Here is a 23,239-nt window from a genome sequence, read left to right on the forward strand (position 1 = left end):
AAGGTAATGCCCAATTTCTAATAAACAATAAAAATTAGCTGCTACTATCTGCTGCTGAAGCAGCTACGGCAATTTTTATTTACAAATATCAAATGGAAATTCCAGTAACTACCACAGTTGCGGTTACTAGCACTCAATTTTTGTTCTTTATCAAAGACCAGACTTTGTTCTTCCCAGTAATACCAAAAACAACACTGAATTATATTAAATAAACCATATACACGATTTTATTCAGAAAATGTTGTTTACCTCAATTGAAAGGCAAGCAGCCCATAGTGCGTCACGTCACTGATGAATCGTGTCCATCTCGCTTCTGTTTGTTATGTCAATTCTTTCATTCTGTAGAATTATGTTGGAGTCAATTCTTGGAAGAGAAACCCTACCCTACATACGAGCAGCGTTTGATTTTAATGACTTTTTAATATGTTGTTAAAGGCATGATTCTGGGCAGCTTTTTTCTTACCTTATCTAGATAGCTAGATTCTTATCTAGACAACACTTTCCGAAATGATTGCGAAAAACTTTCGCTACCACTACATTGAATTGCATATACAAGAGCATGCTGTGAGATAGCTACAAGCGTAGCCGTACGTACATTCATCGCTCCGGCCTTCGATCTTCTTGGATTTTACGTAGATACTCTCCTCCACAAAAGATTCAGTCCAAGAATTATAAGGTGAAAGTGTGGACTCTGCCAATCCGCTTGCACTTCGTGAAAAAATTAGCCTCACTCCACAATGTGTATTACGTAAGTAACACTCATTTCTATATGTAAAATGTACGAAACGATTAGAACTTTTATCGGGGAGAATTTGTGAAATCCGTGAAGATCGATGGCTCATCGGTGTAACCTCGCCACCGAAGTGGCGAGCACGCGACTCTAAACACGCTCAAAAACTGTAGAGTTACTTTTCAACCGGATCTTATCTATCGCCTGCGGCTTTTCTAGAACCGCAGTGGTAGTAGTAGAATTTCGGAAAGTCGCGGATTCTTTCTTAGGAGTGTGCGAGTGTGTGATGAGTACAACAGTCCCAAGAGCTCGGCACGATCTGGGTCTCGAAGATCTTTTCAATTTGAGTGTCCTATACCTTGTGCCCGAAACAATTTGCTTTACAATTCCATCTCACTTCGTCGCATTCGGTCTCGTTTCTTTCCTTTGTTATTGCCGCGCGTCAATAACGACGATGCATGGAAGATTGAGGCGGCTCGAACATCGCGAGTGGAAGAGTTTCCTTGCCCTGTGCACTTTTAAACCTATGGTCGGTGCTACGAATATGCATGTGGCAGTCTCACAGTTATGCTCATGGATGTACAATTCAGTGTGCCGTAACGGAGGTTTTTCGCGATTATTTCGAAAATTAGAGCTTTCCGTAGATCACGTGTAAAGTAAAATTTGTCCAAAACCATGCTCCTGACAACATTATTAAAAAGACATTGAAATCAGAGGGTGTCGATACATGAAAAACTAGCTGCGGGCATTGCTGTATGGAAACGAGTTTTACTCATATAATAGAGATCTAAATTAGGAAAGATAACTTACGAAAATCTCAAACTCCCTTGCACTCTTATTTACAATTAGAAAAAACTAGCCCCGCTAATACCAATCCCTATTATCAAAATGAAACATATTTCTGTATATTGTACGCAACAGTGTCCGAAATTACCATCGCTCATTGTGACTGGAGCTGATGGAACTTTTGTCGAGGAGAGTAAATACCAGTACATACCTGGAACTCGAAAAAATTGAAAGCTGATTGATCTAAGCTGCCATCGAACTGATGAACGTGCGGCCTGTGGCTTTCCCATGTACGGGCTTGTAAATATAGAATTCCACATAGAATGTGGTGGTAGTAAAAATTTTTCGCAATTATCCCAGAAACTAAAGCCAATCATCATTAACATGTGTAGGTAAAAGTTGTTCAAAATCATGCCCCCAATAACATATTTCAAAACCATCAAAATCAGTACGGGCGCAGTACATCGACAGCTTCACCAAATTTTATGATAATTGAATTGGATTTAAATGTTTAACAGTCGTAAAATTTGCGTTTTTGTTCTCACTGTATTCATCGTCTTGTTCTCTGATCTAAATTCATGTGAAAATATGTAATTCCGCGTGAAAATTACATAAAGCACGAGATTTTGCTTCAATTTGCACAAAGTAGTCATCCACTACAGGTATAAAACTTTTTCATTTTACAATTTAACACTTTCGATTGTGCGTAAGAAATAGAGAGTTTATGAAATCGCAATATCTTTTTGAATAAAATTTAAGTTTTTCAATCACGTTAGCAAAACGCACTTTTAGTTAACAGGAAACACTGAAGGAGATTTCTTCAGACAGTTCATTCATTTAGTAATAAACTCACTTATACATTTTGATAATGCATAATTTGTAGTTCACAAGATAATAATTGCAGATAGTTTCACCCAGAATTTCTCCTATCGTTATGTGATCGATTCAGAAAATTAAAAAATATTTTATTTCGTTGTCGTATTATGTACATACATTATACAGTTAATTTTCACTGTATAGTAATTCAATGTTTTGAACATACTTAATAATAACATTTTCCGTTGCTGATATATACATATGTACAGGGTGGGACATGCAACTGGAATTACTTCAATTATTGCATAAGTACATAATTATTACAGTGAAAAATGTTGCGAAAAAAACTTTATTAGTTAAATGTGGGACATGATTTAGTGTAATTAATCTTTTAGTAGGAGAACACGTAAAAGTCATTTGAAGGTCAAGTTTGTATTTTTAAATGGAATCGTATAGTTTTTATTGTACAATTCGGTTGATCTTGTAATGTTCTATAAACAAGTATTGACTTATCCGTATTAAAAAAATCACTGATTTACGAGATGTTTTACCTTCAATTATTTAAGGCAGCAGAATTGGTCGACTGCGGTAACTCATTTAATAATTTGAAGATATTGAAATTTTCCAAAACTCACATTATAAGAAAGAATCGAATAATTCACTACGTGCTTCTATGCAGAGTTCATTCGTAGTGGGTAGTGATTCAATTGTGTCACTTTGAATAATCCAAAGTGAAATACCTCCTAAACCAATGACTTGATACTAATTTAATATAATATTATTATTATACAATAAAGAATATATAATTTTATTGAAAAAGAAAAAAATTTGACCTTTACATGACCTCTACTCGTCTTTCTATTAAAAGACTAATCACACAAACCATATTCTTCCTTTAAACCATTGAACTTTGATCTCAAACTTGTTTCGTGACGGTTCCAGTTATGTGCGTGCTCCATTTTTCATATACAGGGTGTTTTGCGAAAACCAAGCCACTTGAATATTTTCTGTATTAACGATAATACGGACATTATTACTGAGGTAGACGTAATTTAAACTATTTCAAGAGACGAATTGAATGGAAGAACTATTTTTACAAAAATTTTTAATGTTTTTTTCTAGATCTTCGACATTTTTTGTGTGGGAACCGTGTATTACTTTTATTCCATCGTATAGCTTATGCAAAAATACATTCAGTATATGTATGATATGACTTTTAAATGACCTTGAGCTTTAATATTTTTTCAGTTAGTATGAAATTTACGGGAACCAGTTTTAGCCGAATCGATTGAGCATTTTCGGAGTTATGATCAAACATATGAGTATATCCATCTTTTTGTTACACACTGTATTAGAAAAAGGTGCGTTTAAACTTTAGAAGCATAAAGAATGCTGGACCTGTGATCGAACACCCAAGTTCTGATTTATATAACATTTTTAACCCCTTATGTGTTCCATACGATACATTTGAAATGAGGATTATGACAATCACAATATTTTATTCGATAATTATTTACAAAGGAAGCTTCCTCACCGATTTCAATGACCTAGAAATATGTTACCGGGGACGTGATTCTGAACAATTTCTTCTGATACATACATACGTTAGATGTATATATGTACATAGTATGTCCGTTTTATTCCTCTACACTCGAATATTTCCGTAATTATTGGAGATACGAGAAAATGTTTCAGATAAGAGTTGTTCGGTACGATGTGGGAAATTTAGTAAGCTGTTTCAAGTTGTTTACCTTAAAAAATACAATAAATTGACTTGACTGAGAATACGTAGTTCTATTTAAAAAAAAAATTGCATTTACCTTGAACGGTCTAGAGTGACCAAAAGAGTTTAAATGCATCTAAGAAATGAGTAAAAATACAGTGAGACGTCCACTCGCGTCGCTCGGCCTGATAGTAATGGCGGAATTAGTTTCGGCACGTCTTTGTTACTGACTGAGCCGCGAGCTGAGATAGGCGTGTGGCCGAATCCCCTTGCCCTTCTGCACTTTTGAACCGCCGGCGCTGGGACCATATCGGTAACGCATTGTATACGAAACCATGAATTCCAAAACAGTACAAGTCCAGTAACTGTAATTCCGGGAAAATCAACCTTTCTTCTGTGGCGCTACATTCGTGGCTGGCCACGCAGCCCACGATGAAAATCGACCGTTCATCGATCGTCAAATGTCTCTAGCGTAGAACCCAAAAAGCGCGTAAAAGGACGGGTCCACGCTGGACGACTCGGTGTAAATCTAAACGTCGCGCAACTAGCAAATAAAACATTTTCCACGTACTGCTTCTTTGCTGCATTTTTACCTTCACCATACTTCTATATTTTTTTTAATTTAATATCAATCTTGGTTATTTTTGCTGTGCATATTGATTACAAGTATACTTCCATTGTGTACATATTTTTAATGATATTAGATAACTGGCTTTTGTGTAAAAAGCCTTGAAACATCGTGGACTTGTGCTGTTTTGGAAAGGATTGAAGAAACTATTGTATTATACATGTTGCTAACGAATTTAGGAAAAATTTCGATTACAATGAACAAATTGCATTTCATAAATAGAAATGTTTATTCGCTATTCCGCATCTGGCAATGGGAATCATAATTTTTAGTTTTCCGCATAGATTTTCATTTTTATAATAAATTCTCAAAGCATGAACGATGATTCAGGTTTATTGATGACAAATACTTTTTTATATTTTGACATTTTTCAGGTTTTAGGGTAATTTCGCTATTGTAAGCTGATTTCATTCCGTGAATATTAAAATTAGTAGCTCTTCCTTCAAATTGAAACGACTGTCTAATTAATTTACTTACTGTCATGCTTACATTCCTAATATTTTGTTTATATTCAATGTGTTGGATTCCGGATTGAGGAATTTAAACGCAACTTGTTAGAGAGGCTCGACGGTTTTTATTCGTAAGCGGTAAGTTCCGCACGCAAGTACGAACTACAGAGAACTGTCTCGCTGGTTAAAAATGGTAATATATATACTACTGGAAATGGTCGGCATAAGGGTAGAGTGCAAAAGGGGCAAGATGAGTAATCGGGTACGGGAAGCTAGCTGGTTAGGAATTTGGAATCTATGAGTCAGGATGTTTTTCGCAGGATGATTTGTCGTGTTTGTCGCGGGGCGATACAATATCTAAGGTATCGGTAGGTTAGTCATGTAACAAATGATTTTATGATTTTTTGTCAATAAGTTCCAAAACCGAACACGTCACTGGACTTGTGTTGTTTCCAATGTCATTGTTTTTAAGAAGCATGTAAAGAGTTAAATTTTTACGCTGTTCTAAATGCCATTAGATGGTCTCATATAGTACGAAAAAGTGGAGTTGTGCAGTTCCGGAATTCATGGCTTCATGTTTTTAAGCGAGATAGCACGGTACATGAATTTAAGCTGGTACGCTCTGACACTCACAATCAAGGGAGGGGTTCGAAATTATTTATCGAATAAAATTTGCACCCTGTATTAGAATTTTTTTTATAAAATAAATTAATTTAATTTTTGGAAATGAAAGGGAAGAAAAAATGTTCATCAAGTCTGGAGAAGATGCTTGAAAGGTGAAATACAACGATAATACAATTTCTACTCAGATTACGCAAATGAAATAATTAATCTAAGTGTAAAATCAGATTATTTTTATATCTGTGAAGTGTGTAATAAGAAGATCAATGATGTAGGTACAAGATGGGTTCGAAAAGTGGCGACAATGTCGTGTAGGTTCTGTAGATAGTGTAAAGGTAGATAAGATCAAGGAAATTCATACTCGATGTTTCATAATATTACACCACGAGTCATTCAGATAAGTTATGAAGACTCAACAGTAGGAAATTGGAGTTATGTTTAGAAGGAATGTTCAGAATAGTGATGAAAACTTTAATGGCTTTTTATAGCAATTTTATAGAATAGAGTTAATCAGTTAGTAGTAGCAATATTTAATGAGAATTGTTCTGTTGTGATGGCACTTCGAATAGTAGAAATAGTAATTGATTCGATTGCTACAAATCGGGGACCGAAAGTAACAGTTACCGCAAACATTTTTACGAAAAAGATCAGTTACTGAAACTCGTTTACTATTGAAATTGTGGCTAAATAAACACAAAATGTAAAGAAAATTTGTCAAAAAACTACACGATTAGAAAAATAGATATATTTTTCTTACAAATAACAGTTGCAAGTGATTGAACATTTTCCTGGCATATAACAGTTACCAACGGATGATTTCAATCCCCTGTAGCAGTTATTTATAAGAAAAAGATTATTTTGATTGTTTATATTTGTATGAAGTATCGTTTTATACTTTATGCGGCCAATGGAATAAAATTCTCCAAATTCGCATGAAAATAGTACGTATCTATATACCTTTGTTGTCTTCAAGGAAAGAAATACATATGTGAAGGTAAACGTTAGAGTGCCTTGTTTAGGTATTATATATTTACTCACTTGCACATCTCGTTGCGTGATAACTAAACTAAAATATAATTTCTCTGATCGATAATTCCTATGAGTGACCGAAATAAATTTTAGAATAAATAACCATAATAAATTTCCCTCTTGAATACCGACAGTAAATAGTCTCGGTCGCTTAAAATTATTACTTGTAATTAAAAACATTTTGATTGGAATGTATATTAAAATAATTATTATTTTGACACTTTTTCAGTTTGATTATAAAAACTGCACATACACGGTCGTCATGATTTAGTTACGCCTCGTTCTTAATTGATTACTGGAAGTGTATCCACTCTATGAGCGCGTATCATTGTTTCGATCTAGATATAATTTCATTCCAAGAGAGAGGGTTTCTTTGACAGAAAATCTGATTGGACAGGTATTGCGGGAATGTTGTATTTAAATTTTACTTCGATCAAACATCGATCAGTTGTTTGCCGATAGTTGAGAAGTTACTTTACCAGTAAAATTTTATATTCCTATTTTATCATGACGAAGAAAAAGTTCTGGAACTTAGAAACAATCCGAACCATCTGCAGGCTGAAACAGAATGTAAGTCATTGTTAAATCGAACTGAAAGTGAAGTGTGGTTCGATTGTAAATAGCTGAGAAGTGTAGATTAAGCTTTACGAATGGCCAGAAAAAGCACCAACAAGTGAGAAAATGACAGGCATTACTTAAAAAATGACTTATGTGTTTTTAGTCTTTAATATCATATTTTGCTTTTTGCTAGAATGAAATATTTGAAAGATTGTCCGGCATTTGGAACGCGCTTTTTTAAAATATTAATGTTATTTTAATTGGCTAACACGGTGTCTCAAAAATCAATTATGAGATTTGGCTGAAACTGTATAAATATTTGTTATAGTTTGAGCTACTGGAATTAAGTCAATACCCGCGACATTTGAATCTGCAGATCAAAATATTGCAATAAAAGCTATTATAAACTTTTCTCAGTCAAAATCATGATCATTTTGAACATTTTCATTCAGAAAAATAGAATATCATTTTGTTTTTAAGTCATCACAGCAAGGGGTTCTTTGAATTAGACGTCTAATAATGTTATGTTCCTCCTTCTGTAAGAGGGCAGACTACTCTGAACGTCTGAAAATAGATAAACTTTGGGAGTTTTTTTATTGATAACTATTCACTGTAAAAGTCTGATGTTTCCTAGGTACATGAGTGTGATCTTCAGCTTTATGACTATACATATTACTTTTAAGCCAAAATGTCGCAAAATGATGAAGTTATTTATTAGCTATGAAACTTCTCTTTTATTAAGTCATTCCATAAGTAATGTCGTCCCTTATCTTACTTTGTAAGATATTTCTTAATTAATTTAATTTAATTTAATTTCCGGAATTACATAAAAAAATTAATCGAAAAATGAGGACGGGTTATACACATTGATGGCCAATACGTTGACGATTAAAAAACAACCCAAGTAATAATTCTTTTCACTAGAAGTCAATAGAAACTTATTACTAGGTCAATTTACTTATGAAATGATATGACAAAATCATCCACTGTTAGTAGAAATCTACAACATATATCTACAACATAACGTGGAAATTTTCAACAATTTTAATTATTACGGAAATGGTAACAGTTTGAACTGCAAAAGCTTATTTTTAACGCTAAACAAAAAAAATTATTTACAAATATTTATAAAAAATTAAATGATTGATATACTGCGAAAATCGAACGTGTAGTTTAGTAGATCTCGTGCCCACCAGTATGAGAAACATGATTTCGAGAATATCGCGAAAGAAGTTTTAAGGCATTCTTTCAATACCAGATTTACACAATCGGTCAATAGTATTGCCAGATCAAGTCAAATCAGAGCCGGTCATGACCGTTGTCAATGCAAATAACACATTATATAATCCAACGAAAGCATTCACAGTTGGCGGTACAGTCAAGTGAAATAAAAAATTGATCGTCGGCAAAGGTGTGCGGATACTCGAAATTACAGGGTATCGAGCCTCGCGGCGGGTCGACTAAGATCTCGAAAGTTTCTCGACACAAATATATTCCGGTAAAAAAATATATTTCGGGTCTCGAGTTGCAATCGAATAATTTTTTCATCTAGTTTTGTACTTAAGCTTTTAAGTTTAAATTTTACTAACACACACATGATATAATGTGTGAAATAATATTATTTTATTTTATCTTATCCGCATTGGCTCACAAAAGTATTTGCACGCTTGCATTTGAAACATTAATTATTAAAAATATGCATGTTATAATTGAATTCTATAAGTAATATTGAAAATACTATTAGGCAGAAGTATCTTTTCTTGCAAATGTAAAAGTTTAAGTGAATCGGATAATATTTGTAGAAGTTATTAAGCAAACATTGGGAAAATGTACTGAAACAGGGTCACAGAAGTATTCGAACGATATTAATAATTATACCTCCTTTGGCTTCAATTAAGATTCTCAGTCGTTGTGGCGTACTGAGCACTAGCTCTTCAGTTCTTCGGTTTCAATAGAGTTCCATACTTGAATAATTTGTTGTTTTAATACCTCTTTTGGAGTTATTTCACGTTCCTCCAATTTTCTCAAGATTTCCAGTCACAAGTGTTCAATCGGATTAATATTCGAACTTTGTGGGGGTCTATGTAAAATATATGGCATGTTGTACAGTGGCCATTTCTGTACAGTTCTGGCCGTATATTTGAGTCACTGTCTTATTGGAAGCAAAAACTTCCTAATAACCACAATTTTCGTCCACTTTCTTTTACATTACTTTTTCAAACATTTGGATACTTGTATTTATCTAAAATATCGTCTGTGAAACCCATATTTTCCGTGCCATTCGCGATCATATGCCTCCACAACATCACACAACCATCGCCATGTTTTACGGTCGGGCGTAGTTTTTTAATATTCACCTCGGAATTTGTAGTCTTCATTATATATATATATATTATTTCGTAATATTCTTGTACATAATTCAAAATGAACATCTTTTTGAAAGTTATTGGCAACAGTTCGTGCAAGTTTTACACCCAAAGTATGTGGGTTCTTTTATATTTCACGTATTCGTCAGCTTTTCCTCTCTGTCAGTTAATTTTTTCGGTGGACCTGTACGGTGTTTGTTTACAATTATTTTTCCAGTTTTTGATTTTTTTAATTATGTAATGCACCACGGAAAGACATCTTCCTACAGATTTGGTAATTTATCTATGTGATTTTCCGTCATTATATAATTTTAATATTAATTGTTTTTCACATATTTTTATCTCTGACCTCTTAGAACTCATTGTCACTGTATAGATGAATATTTCCCGCAGTACTGAAAGAAACACACTACATGATGCGTCTGCATGAACTGAACTTGATATTCTTTACATTTTCTGCCTAAACATTTTTAAGAGCTTGACCGCTACCTGTTCGAATACTTTTGTGATCCTACTTTAGTACGCGGTTTCAATAACTGCTACAAACATTATATCTGAATCACTTCATATTTTACATACGTAATCTTGTTACTTCTACCTAATAGTATTTTCAATATTATTTTTAGAACTCAACTCTAACACACATATTTTTAATAGTTAATGTTTTGGACTGCAAGCGTTCGAATACTTTCGTGGGTCACTGTACAATACATTATATTGTTACTCAGGAATTATAGGAAGTGTAATGCAATACGATTTCCATTATTAGCAGCATTGCAAAACAGTACCCCGATATTTCTGCTACTCAGGTACGTAGCGAGCTGCTATTTTCTGATGCTGACAACATTGTTACAGCCACTAGAACGAAACTGATACCATAAAATGTATTTAGAACAATTATGTTTTCTTCACGCGAATTTCAAATAAAGTAGTGCTATTGTATACGTTATAGAGCATAATACTTTCCTTGGTTAGAACTACTTTTACCCAAATGCACTCAAAAATGACAACTTTAAAGTTAAGGTGCAAAACCAATTAAAAAGTTATGTACTAGATTAAGCGTCAAGTTCCGAATCAAAAATCAGGATGCGAAACAATGAGTACCCGAGTATATTTAAGTATGTGTCCCGAAAAAAATTCCCGACCCGAAACGAGCCCTAATTTTGGGTACCAAAGTCTCAAATGAAAAACGTTTATTCTATATTTTCGACTTATTTTTTGCACACAGAATCGGCCCGTATCCGGTTGTATATTGACGGAATTTTTTATTTTTGATCGTGACTGCGACTGATCCTGATCTGATTTTATCGTTGGCCTATAGTGTGAACCAAGCCTTATAATAGCAAGAATTTGTTGAATCGTTACTTTCAGTCAGTTATTCTTCAGTGTAGGAGTAGCTCGGGAAAACTACTTATCTGTAGGATTTTTTTGTTTCTTTACAAATAGTTCTCGTGTTCTTTTTTATTTTATCCGATTTTGCTGCAACGTTCTGTAATCTTTCTCAAAATATTCTTCATAGTTGATACGTTAAGAAACTCAAAAAAGAAAGAAATCGATTTTTTTAGCCATCTGGGTGGAACCACCCTTGAGGGCATTCTAGTCTAAAGTGTCATTTTGTAGACTCCCTCTGCAATTTCTATTTAAATCGGAAGGCTGTTTTGTCTTGATTTTTAACGTATATTTTTAATGTTATTTATATTATACTGTAGGTGTTACGTTGCCGTAACACATGGAAGGGTTTCCGAGAAAATTGTTGGATTCTTGTCCCGATCGGAGAATGACACACGGTGAGATGTTGTGTGAAAAAACACTTTACTGTAACTACACGGACTCGAGGACCTTTTGTACAAAGTTAGGTTTCGCGACGTTTGTGAAAGTTGCGCGTTTGCGGTGTTCTGTTTTTTGAAAGATTTCGTAGCGTTCCGTTTGGTTCTCGTAGCATCTTATTTTATGTAAACTTGGTTTTTTTAGGATTGGTGGAAAGTTGTGTTTTGTCATTGGTCGCTGGTGTGTCTGTTTTGTGTCTTAGAGTGGGAAATTGTCAAAAGTCTAGATTCGTTTCGTCATCGTCGTGATTTATAACTATTTGTGTAGTCATGACGGTTACGGGTTTCTACGGTTGCAGCTTGTCGCCGCGTCACACATGGCGTCCAAATGTTGTATGATGACCATCATAAAAATTAACAAGATTTCGGAGTGCTCGCGCACTTGGTCTGTAATTACGGGATTATCCTAAGTCGCTTCGCTGTCGATTAGTTTATGATTAGAGACGAGCAAGTCGGACGTAACATCTACAAAACTATGAAAACAATTTTTTGATAACATCAACTCTTGTTTCGAATTAAACAAATTTTGAATTTTTTAAAAAACTTTTTTTACAGGTTTATGTACTACATACATACACACGCATTCATATACATACTTAGGCGCAAAAAATGTACACCGGGTTCTTTACAAATGTCAATTTTGAATTGTAGCTTTGGAAATACATTTTATGGGAATAGTACCTATGATTGATTGAAACAAAAAAAATGTCTCTTAAAGATTTCTCCAGAGCTTCTTCATAAAGATTTTACTACCATCTACACGGATTACATGCGTGTATTTATAACTAGTATGCTAATTCTGAATCATAAGATGGACTTTCCTTTGTTTACTTTTACTACCGTCAATCGTTTTTTCGTCTCTTCGACCAATTCTCTTTTACTACTTTGAACGACCGATACTCCGTATTGATGCCGACTAAATTAAACTAAATTTGCATAAAAATATATCTAGAATGATGAAAAAAACCGGAATCCCCATTCGCCCCTTGCTCCTAAATCAGCACGTTTTGCTATTAAATGTCAAGCGAGGAGGAAGAATGTATCGTGTACAGATCAAGAGAGTCTGGGAACCCGTGTAAGCAATGCGGCTTTAAATGGTCAAAATGGAAGGAAATTTTCGATTCTGGCATGTGTTGCCGAATCAGTGATACACACACCGTGCATGCATGCTGGCTGACCGTATCACCTGATCAAGAGAGTGACTGAGATAGCACGAAACGGGTGACGAACTTTAATGCATTGGCGTATCATTTCTCATATTTCGCTCATTCTCTGGAATGGCTTCTGTTACTTCTACTCGTTCGTGGTAGATCCTCCGTAAATACGGGAATCTTACTACTATGCCGTGAGTCACCGCCAAAGACCCATGTTAATAAGAACTTCTTGGAACGTGAAAGGTACGGACATGCGATCTTACCATAAGCCGACCTCTCTTGATCTCCACACCGTATCTGCGGCTATGGTGCGATTATTTACATGTCGTCAAGTTCCTTACGTACTTGTGACTAGAATTTTACGAATCCAAAACAAATGAAGAAAATATTTTAAGAACACTCAAAAAACGAAAGATTGCGTTTTTTGGAAGTTCCAGGTCAGAATATACTCTTAATGTTGTTTGGGAAATTTGACGGATAAATTTCCGTCCTCGTAATTACATTCCGGTGTGTTCTCTGCCATACCTGCTATTTGAATCGAATTAAAAACTAATTGCGCAAATCAAATTTTCATCTTTCCGTATTAACGCGGCCTGTTATGTATATCTTTATGAACCATTTTTTTAGATTCTTGTTTCTGTATAATACTAATAATTCTAAAATGGAGTATACGTATTATGTGAAACAGATATAAACTGTTGTGTTTACAAGCCTTGCCAGCTGTTAGTTACATATATAACTATACTTTAACGTAAGTTATACATATAACTATACTTTAACGTAAGTTACACATATAACTATACTTTAACAAGAAAACCAAAATGTGACGCATTTTTACAGTACTAAAATTTGGCGTTATTCCGTTTACCATTTATTAACAAGAATATATACAAAGTAAGTAGACAAATATTACTAATGTTTTTAAACAAAATATTAAAAATAATTTTTTCTACACATCTGTGACAATTTCATAAATATCTGTGATTATTACAATAAGGTATTATCCTATCGATTTTTCATAATTTGATCATATATTTAAAGAATAGCCTTTTTCTTTTAATATGTTAGAGGAAGATGTTTTGCTATATATTACAATTTTATTATAATTTAAAGGTCAAAATCTGATCAGTTTAGTATGAAGGTTATTACAGAAACATTAAAAAAGGTTATTTCTGGTCCTCTTTTAAACTGTGTGTCGTTTCTACTGAAATGTCTGGCTTAAAATCCATCAATACTTGTAATTTTTTAATAATACATTTTTACATATACCTAGGTTCTTATGTTTCCATCATTATTTTGATGTGATCTTAATATGATCAGATGGGTATATGATTCTAATTGTGTTTATAAAAGGCAAGTATAAAAGAAGGAAAATCTTATGTGTTAATAAACACCATCGCGTTTGCCAAAAATACAATAGAAAAATAAGACGATTAGTTATAATTTTTCTTATATTTAATAAAGGTTATATCAAGTGATACGGACATTAAATTTTCAAATTAATACTGTTCAATCCGATTATTAAACATTATTTCGTAATTCAAGGCAGAAGCAATGTACATATTTAAAGGAGCGTCATTTATAAGTACACCATGAGTAATGATCAATGTTAATTCATAAACGAAATAAAAAATTACAAAATAAGGTGTTGTAATATTTATGGAAAAAGTGAATAAAAAATAAGATAGAAAAGAGTTATAGAGTTTCCATATTGGATATGAAGTAATGTACAATAACTTAACGTATTTTCTTTTGCGTAATATACCATGTCAAATTAGTATAGCTACGCCTAAATAGCCGAAAGTAGAGGATGTGTATTTCTATTCAATTCGCATAGAAATTTTCGAAATTTTCAACAATTTTGATTCAACGCAGTATAATAATTAGACTGCCAACTTTTACGCACATTCAAATTTTTACGAACATCATTAGAAAAATAAAATTACGATGGAAAATGGTTTTTCCTAACAAATATTATAAAATATACTATACTTGGAGTATTTTACATATTTTTTTACACTTTAATCATTTTATGGAATTTTGCACTTCCAAATATCTCGTAAATGCATAAAGATCCGCAGTCTAATTCTAAAGGTAGTAACTGTATGAAACATATAAAACCATCAATTTTATGTACAGTAATGAATGCTGAATGTCTAGCAATCGGTGCATTTTCGTTAAGAATTCGTCTCGGTATTAATCCTTTAAAGTTTAGACGGTCAATACTTGATATATTTTCGTGAACGCAGCATCCAAAGTCTTGCTCCACGCTTCGGCTACTTCCGAAGTAAATTGTCTTCCCAATGCTTGGCGAAGAACTTCCTGTATCACTTCCTTCAGATCCTATAAATTAAACGTATTTTTAGAGCATAATCCTTAAAAGTATTGCAAGTACCTACTCGCAGAATACGGTATAACGATTTCGACTTTACTAGATACTACTTCAACATACTTCGTTATAATTCAGTGGAAAATTAATAAAAGTACCGTTTCAAATTATCATTAAAAAAAGTTATAAAAAGTATTGTTTCGACAATGCTTGATTCTGTCAAATAATTCAAATACCTGAAACTCCTGTTTTTTCTGTCCACGGTTTTTGTGTCTCTCGGCCAAGCCGATTAGGCTTGCCTCCATTAATCCTGGGTCGTGCAACGAATCGATAACAGTATTTAAGGCTGTAATTATACTGGCACAATGCGCTTGAAACCTTTTATTATTTGGCAGTTCGGGTAATGGAACATCCTTGAAGGCATTGAAGTACTGTTGATATTGTGGATATTTGTTAAAAAATCTGGAAAATATCGAGAAAATATCGATGATACGGTACAATACAATCAAATACTACATTAATATGCACGTAAAGAAATAATGAAACAGGGAAAAATATTTAGAAGACAATATCAGGATTATATTAATGACATCGATTAATATGATTTTTCTCTCAACAGGTTTAATAGGTGATCTTAACCCTTCACAGAGCACCGCCGCGTACATAGCGGCAAAAATCATTTTATTATTTTTAACACTGTTATTATTGTAATATTTACAATTAATACGTTAAGTATCGTGCCAGGTCACTTCTGTGAATTTCTTTCTGCTTGATATTTATGTTACGATATGTTTTGGCTCTAAGTAAACTTGAAATACTCCCGGTCCGTTAAGGGTTAATATTATTTCTTATGCCGAATTCAAATATAGAATCGGTTTGTTCCTATCACTCTCAGTTTTTGAGAAAATCAATTTTGAGAAAGAAATGAAATTTTCAACTTTAGACATTTATTCCGTCTTAATTACGAAAATATTTCAAATTTTCCTCACACAACATTATTTTATAGACCTTCCTGATCACAATGATGTATATTTTAATAACATTATAAACTTTTAATAGTTCACATATGCACCTTGCGGAATCCATTGTAAAAAGTTCCGAGACACGTTTAATTTTCTACTGAGAATAATTCGAAATAGTTGCGCGAAATACAAGGTACCAGCAGTGATTCTCAATGCCGACGATTCCCTCTCCCCAATAAAATGCAGCCGCGGCTAGTCGGTTTCTCCATGTAAATGTGTTCATTTGCTTTACTTAAATATTTGTGATAGAAACAAACGGATTGCATACTTGAATTCAGCATAAGAAATACTGATGATATCGTCTGTTAAACGTTTTGAGTTTCAATGCTTAAACTATAAATATTATTAAACAATTACAGTTCGTACTTGGTCCTGGAAGGGATATTTAACTGTTCGTGAAAATAGTGGAAAGCTGATTGGTTTTATGTATTTATAGGATACCCGAGTATACATAACACAAAAAATTGATTAATTAGTAAGATAATTACTAAGGATCCAATAAAAGGAATCCGCGAATAATTTTAATTAATTGGCAACCTTACTCTAAATAAAATATTCCCTACAAAATTTCGTTTATTAAAACACTTTTACTAAATCTACCACGTATGTGATTTATCTTATATATGCAGCAATCACGAAAAATATATTAAATAATGAAACATGATACTCTAACTAAACAAGAAGAAAAATATTTAAAAAAGAAAGAAATATTAAATGAGATATTTAGCAGGAAAGTTTTTATAGCGTTACACTTACAGTCATTCTGAATACCGTAAAATAAAATGCGGCTGAACTTTACTTCGGGCTGCCGTTTTTTAAACAATTTTTTGTATATGCATATATTGATAGCATTTGATGAATATTAATGTTCGGCTTGAATGTTGGATACAATTCGTCAAACTTCGTTGGGAATTGCATTACGTGTGTCGACTAATGTTTCTAGAGGTTCACAGGACCACCTTCCAACTTTTTGAAGGACTACTGAAAAATTCGGAATTGTAACACGTATGGCTACTGCCAAGGTCCCGACGTAGGCTTAACGTTTTCATTAACTAGGATGATCTAAAGTTCTAACTATAATTGTGCAGGGTCAATGTTTTGTCACTAACCAGGCTTGATTCTAACTATATGGTCGACTGTTCTAGCGTGACTCGTCTGATCGGCGTTCTTGCACCCGAAAAGACATGAATTTCTGGCAACAGCGAGAAGTTTCGCTACGAGAAGTACCTCGGGCCCATGTGCGGATGCATATCTCTGCGAGCGACTCTCGCTGCTGCGTGAAAATTTGCCTGGTTTATGGCGGAAACACTGTTTAACGCAGGGGTGGCCAACCATTTGCATACCATACACCCATTGTTTTCACAGATCTTTTCAACCTTCTCACGTTCACGGTTGGGGTAGGATTTCGTTTGCTTAGGAGAGGAAAAGGAATAACTCAATCTCGTAATTAAATTAATTAATTTACGCGAGTTCAAAAGAGACGCGTTCATTGAAGCACTTAAAAAGAATAAGTAGGCGAAAGGATGCAATGCGCCCATGGTTGGCCACCCCTGGTTTGATGGAACGAAAATTGCAACACTGGTTTCCGCGAGGGCCTGCTGGTCAGGCCCCGAATTAAGATCCACAGTGCTTTAACGGTTCCGCTCCTGTTATAAACCAGGCCCGTACGAAGCCTTAACAACGAATAAAGAGTAAATTTCATATTTCAGGTTTAAGAATTCGTCGGTTTAGAAGTTATACATATATAAAGTTAATTAATAAATGTGTATATAAAAACAGATCAGTAGCTCCGATTTTGATGATTGTGGAATACGCATTATCAAGGTCATCATTTTCAACAAATTTTTTCTCTGAGAAAAACGGCGCTTTCTTTTAGTTTTTGAAATAATTACTAAAAACTTTCTCCACTGCTGCGTTAAAAAATGTGTCTATGTTCAACTGCAGTAGTTTAGTATGTTGTTTCGTACACGTAAAAGTAAGTTTCACTTAAATAACAGAAATTGGTATGAATGGGCCTGTATTTTATTGGGTGAAAGTGGGTGGCGCCAGAACGGAGAAGGTGCCGTGCGCATGTTTGCTTTAGAATTCCCCATAATCCTATATTCTAGTAAAGCCCATTTAACTGTAAATTTTTAACCGTGGAAGAAGTTTTCTGCGATTATTTTGAAAGTTAAAAGAAAGAACTGGTTCTCTCACGATTGTTCCAAATGGTGACCTTGATAACATATTTCAAAACCCTCAAAATATGAAACTTAAAATGAAGTCCTTTTTCATCGAATACTATCATATCGAATATATAGAAATTTTTAAAAAATGGCCCCCACGAGTAAAATTCAACTTTCTGTAATATTCTGCTGTAGCTGTTAAAATGTTCTTGAAGCATTTTTACAGGGTACGATCGAACGTTATGTAGGTGCATAAAACAGACAACAGAAAAGAAAACATAGAATCTTACGCAAAAATAAGAATTTTTCTTCCGACCCTTAGTTTTCGAGAGATAGTATACAAATTTACTCCATATATTATCCCATTGTTGCACTTGCTCAATAAAGACTGACAGCTCAGATAAAACACAGAAGAAAATAGAATAGACATAATTTACAAATATGAGAAGAATATTACGTCGATTGGCGAATCATATAACACTGCAGTTTCGTTTGCGAATATATAACATACGAACTAAGTTTTCAGGTTTGATTATCTGACTGATATCAGTATATCCACTTTATTTATTTATTTATTTTAATTAACGTGATCGTCTTAATAGTAGCACACCCACTTCCTCCTTCTTTGTTTAACACATTTTGAAAGTATCAGTCACACTTGGGTCAGCAGTATACTAAAAAGTAATAATAATGTTTACGAGTATAGATGAGTACGAAGCGAACAATGCAACTAAATATTTATTTACGTTTTACGATCTCTACGTGTTAGATCGTTTTTACAAAGTAAAATATTTTCTGTCGTAGTTGCTATTGACGAAAACCTTGACCGTCATATGTTCTCTACGCTGATATCTACAAAAGAAACTGTTCAAATAAATTTATGTACTTCTCGACGACAAACCAGTTTTGTCTGATCCGATGCATTTCATCCTACCGACAACGGTATTCGAATAATTCAAGTGGCCTGCTTAAATGCCTTACTTTGCGGAACAGGTTAACAAAGAAACGAGTCGATTTTGTTCAAATCGAAATAAATTCAAATAAAATCGTTTAAACATAGTGTTTATGGAAAAAATACTTTATATAAAGTTTGTATGTAAAGCAGTGTTTCTGTAAATTGTGTGAAAAAATACCTGCCTTCAACTGATGTCAACGTAAAAGATATTTACTAAATATATGTTGATAAAGGTTAAATTTCACCATAATTATTTAGAAAAGGAACCTCCATAGGGATTGTGATAACCTTGAAATATGTTATCAGAGACGTAATTCTGAACAATTTTTCTCTATACATGATACCATCGTTTCTTAGTTTTCGAGACATACACAAAAATATGTTTAGTAAACAACAACTATCAGTATCTTGAATTGTTTGGCAATGACTATTACTGCAAACGTTACCGAACATTAAAATTTCATATTACGCTCAAATTTTCACCCTCACCTTTATTTATTGGCGCTGTTTCTTACAACATGTACGCACGAGTTTCATTTAGATACTAGAGATTGTTATTAATGGGGTTAGTTTTTTCGGGTCGGGTGAGCACCCGCCTACATGGTCGGTCCATAATTACAAAAATCCTTCGATTCTGATAAAACTATTGGCAGTTATCAAGTGATAATATAAATTACATCTCCACCTAAAAAATTAGCACCATTAATACCAATCTCATCATCTAAGCAACACAATTTTCGATATGATACGATTCATTGAATCGTCCAGCTCCAATCTAATTCATATGCAACGTACTTACAAACTGCAGTATATAATGTTTAATATACTTTTGCGAATATCTTTAAAACGAAGGCCAAGCGACGGCAACATGTATTGACAAAAGTTATTCAGAAACAAGCCCCCGACAGCATATTTCTTCATTTTTCATATTCATTTTTTACAAATGTCTCGGAAACTAAGGCTGAGCAGCGGCAATATACATATAGAGGAAAGTTCTTCGGAAAGATGTTTCTAACAACATATTTCAAGGTCATTCAAATCGACGAGGTGGCACTTTTTCTAGATAGTTACTAATTTTATATTGCTTTATTAGTATATGCAGAAATTATATGATTATTTACTTATTTAAAAGTGATAATGAACTTTCATTGAAAGATTACGCAGTGCAAATGAAAATCTTACGATCGAAAAAGCTTGCTATTAATAACCGAATGTTTTAACGTTAACATGGTACAAAAAAATCAATACAGAAGTCATTTGTAAATACTAAACGTGTATCTCATGCTGTTGCATTGTTATCTGAGAAAACTGGTGAAGCTTGCATTGTAAAAAATACAGAAGCAACCACGTAACTATTACAAGCAATAGTTCTTTTCAGGTATGGTTGACAAACAAGAGAAACAAGAAAAATAAGAAAAATTAATTACGCAAAAATGTACTACGCCTATAAAATTGTATATTTTTTAAAAATACAATAATATGTGAGCATTTAACAAATACACCTTTTTCTTATAGATGAAATCTTCTCGCCATTTATCATAAAAAAAATATTAAAGTAATGTGGTAAAAAATTCATTGATTCCCGAAATGCTTTTAAGTATATTTACATTTCTTTATTAAAAAATTTGTTGAAGATCTGCGTCGTTTTTCGCAAATTATATAAATTCTTTAAAAGATTCATTCAGTTATAAAAACAATTGACACGCGACACGAAGAATGTTGAAAATGAAATTTCACTTCACGTATATAAACATCTACTATGTATAAGTATTTACATTTCTGTCGAACAGAGAAATGCACCTGATCCACATATACCGTTGCACTTGCGAAACAAATACGATTCTGCAAATTGTAGTAACTATCGGTTTCTCAACTCTGAAATTTTGTTCTAGTCGCATCGAAGAGTGTACTATTATTTGTAACAGTTAGTGGAAAAAAGTGATTCATTGACGATGCGTAGGATGCGGATCTTCGTCCCGATATTTTATCTTATATACCATTATTTAGAGAATTTTATACACTGTATTGCAAGTCCCGTTAGAGCCAAAATAAATTGAAAAGTCAACGAACGCATACCAAGTAAATATTGAAGTATATAAAATATTATACAATTTTCAAAGATCGAAGTTGCTCTAAACATATAAAATTCGCAAACTAATACAGTACAGCGAGAATTGCTTGGAATTGCGAAACTTCATTTAGATAGATATATCCATAGGTCTGGAAGAAAATGTATAGAGAGTAATCAAATTTGCATGAAATTAGCAGAAAAGTCAGTGTCGGTTCTTTGGAAAACGGCACAACATCAATCAACAAAGGTTTAATGCTTCAAATTGAATATTACTGTTTTTATAACGTATCGCAGCTAAGTATTCGACTATTTCAGTGGTCAATATTTGGTCAAAATTACTTTTCGACTGCGAGATTTTCGTGTTTATTTCGCATTCGAATTCAGTTCTACGGGTCAGTTATTATCGTTTCGAAATTACCATATTTCTATGTGTAATGAAGCAGCGACAAATGTAAATCTGATCAGTCTGCTATTCTTTAACATAACGTAATACTGAGAACGAAACGATTGGAAATTATATAAGAGAAAATGCTGATACGAACTGTTATCGGTATCTTTGTACGCGTCTTATATGTATACAGTAATAAGCTAATCGTAACAGATTAGCAGCGGCATCAAGTTGTTGAAAACAATTGCAGAAATGATTAGAAAAAGCAAATTATAATACGAATACACCACTTACGCGGTCATTACGGCAATCCCGGAACCCACTTCATCCTTTCTGATGACGGCCCACGTGTTCTGTACCAACTTCTTCTGTTTCTCGGTCAGACCCGTGGCTTCATCGATTCTGTTATCGTCGGTGAAAAACCCGAAGAAACGCAGAAACGTTCCCATGATAGGTGACGAGACAGGCGAGTAGCTTTCGTGAAGAGGAGCCACGAATTTTGGTTGGCTCGAAAAGAAATTCTGCGTAGCTTAAGAAGCCTACAACGAAAGAGAACAAAAGAGAACTCATGAATAGAAACCGGTAAAGTATATCGATATCTGTCTGGATCGCGTCGTGATCGCCAGTTATGCGGGAGCAAACGGTTGATTCAACTCACTACAATTACCGTAATTTTGTGTGATATGTCACGTGCCACGGCACCGTCGTTTCAATTCACTCAATCGCTGACACGGTTGGACGGCAACTACCTCGCTCTTCGAGCTGAACTAACCGCACAGCCTAACTATACTATTTTACATCTACCCCCTCTACTGTCATCGACGCTATTAATGCCACGCGTTCGAACGATTAAAAAACTAAGGCTTTTCGCTTTTCGCTTTTCGCTTTTCGCTTTGCTGACCATCATTTGTTAAATCAGTTAACCGATTCGTGTGTTTAACGGTTTGGTCGGTGAACTTCCAATCACTATTTGCCGAACGATAATCGTATTTGATGATTCGATCCTTCTGATTAGGACGGACAAGCCCGACCGTCGTTTCATTTGCGGTTCGAACCGTTTCTCGATAAAGGACGTTCGGTTAATCGTTCGGGACCAATTGCGATCTAACTCGGCTAACTTGATGCGCCGAGTTTATTACTCTAATCGATTAACCTTGCACGGTGTCCTGACGATACAATTTCGATCGAGTGACGATTCTCTGGATCCGTACATGTCTGCACTCGTTAGAACCATCATTACTCATTTTAATATTATCCATTTATTATACTCGTGACAAGTACACCATATCAACGGAAAGTAAACAGCCTTATATGGCATTTTACACATATTTACTTCCGCCCGCTTCTATACTCTACAGTAACCATTGAGACAGTAAAGCGAATCTATTAATACTAATACTTACATAATCTCTAACTATAGATATAAAACTATATTTCTGATAATCATAGTTCGCTGTTCTAAATATTCCATCGTTGTTTGAAACAGAACAAAATTACATTGGCCTGAGTCACTTCAAATTCACTCTGTACAAGCAATAATACGTATGTACGTATGTTACATCGGACACACATTAATATTGACATATTAATAACTGTCTACTAATTTCTATAGAAAGTATTTCA

The 23,239-nt window shown here is 33.9% G+C and overlaps 2 protein-coding genes across 8 annotated transcripts in view; one reads left to right on the top strand and one right to left on the bottom strand.

The window, feature by feature from the left end:
* Nucleotides 1-23,239, top strand: part of LOC116433710 (facilitated trehalose transporter Tret1) — a 38,968-nt gene that overhangs the window by 5,963 nt on the left and 9,766 nt on the right. The window contains exon 2 of one of the 7 annotated variants that reach the window (XM_031992392.2): nt 436-748. The exons of 4 other annotated variants lie outside the window; for them this stretch is intronic. The gene's annotated coding sequence lies outside the window, so the exon portion shown is untranslated. Of the gene's footprint in view, nt 1-435; nt 749-22,048; nt 22,199-23,239 lie in introns of those variants that run through there. 2 more of the 7 variants (XM_031992474.2, XM_076373679.1) reach the window with 2 other exon arrangements.
* Nucleotides 13,535-22,065, bottom strand: Glob1 (globin 1). The gene is made up of 3 exons (XM_031992850.2): nt 21,911-22,065; nt 15,252-15,477; nt 13,535-15,029 (listed from the first exon to the last, which is right to left on the bottom strand). The coding sequence occupies exons 1-3, from the start codon at nt 22,063-22,065 to the stop codon at nt 14,898-14,900; spliced, it is 513 nt and encodes a 170-aa protein (XP_031848710.1). The 3' UTR covers nt 13,535-14,897.

Source organism: Nomia melanderi, chromosome 1 (assembly GCF_051020985.1).
Source record: "Nomia melanderi isolate GNS246 chromosome 1, iyNomMela1, whole genome shotgun sequence".
NCBI lineage: Eukaryota > Metazoa > Arthropoda > Insecta > Hymenoptera > Halictidae > Nomia > Nomia melanderi.

What these genes read in the sequence shown, in the direction of transcription:
- Glob1 (XM_031992850.2), bottom strand. Translation starts at nt 22,065, where the DNA reads ATGGGAACGTTTCTGCGTTTCTTCGGGTTTTTCACCGACGATAACAGA. An exon ending in GGGATTGCCGTAATGACCGC is followed by an intron (nt 15,478 to 21,910) that starts GTAAGTGGTGTA and finishes GATATTTTCCAG; the next exon opens with ATTTTTTAACAAATATCCAC. An exon ending in AGAAAAAACAGGAGTTTCAG is followed by an intron (nt 15,030 to 15,251) that starts GTATTTGAATTA and finishes TTTAATTTATAG; the next exon opens with GATCTGAAGGAAGTGATACA.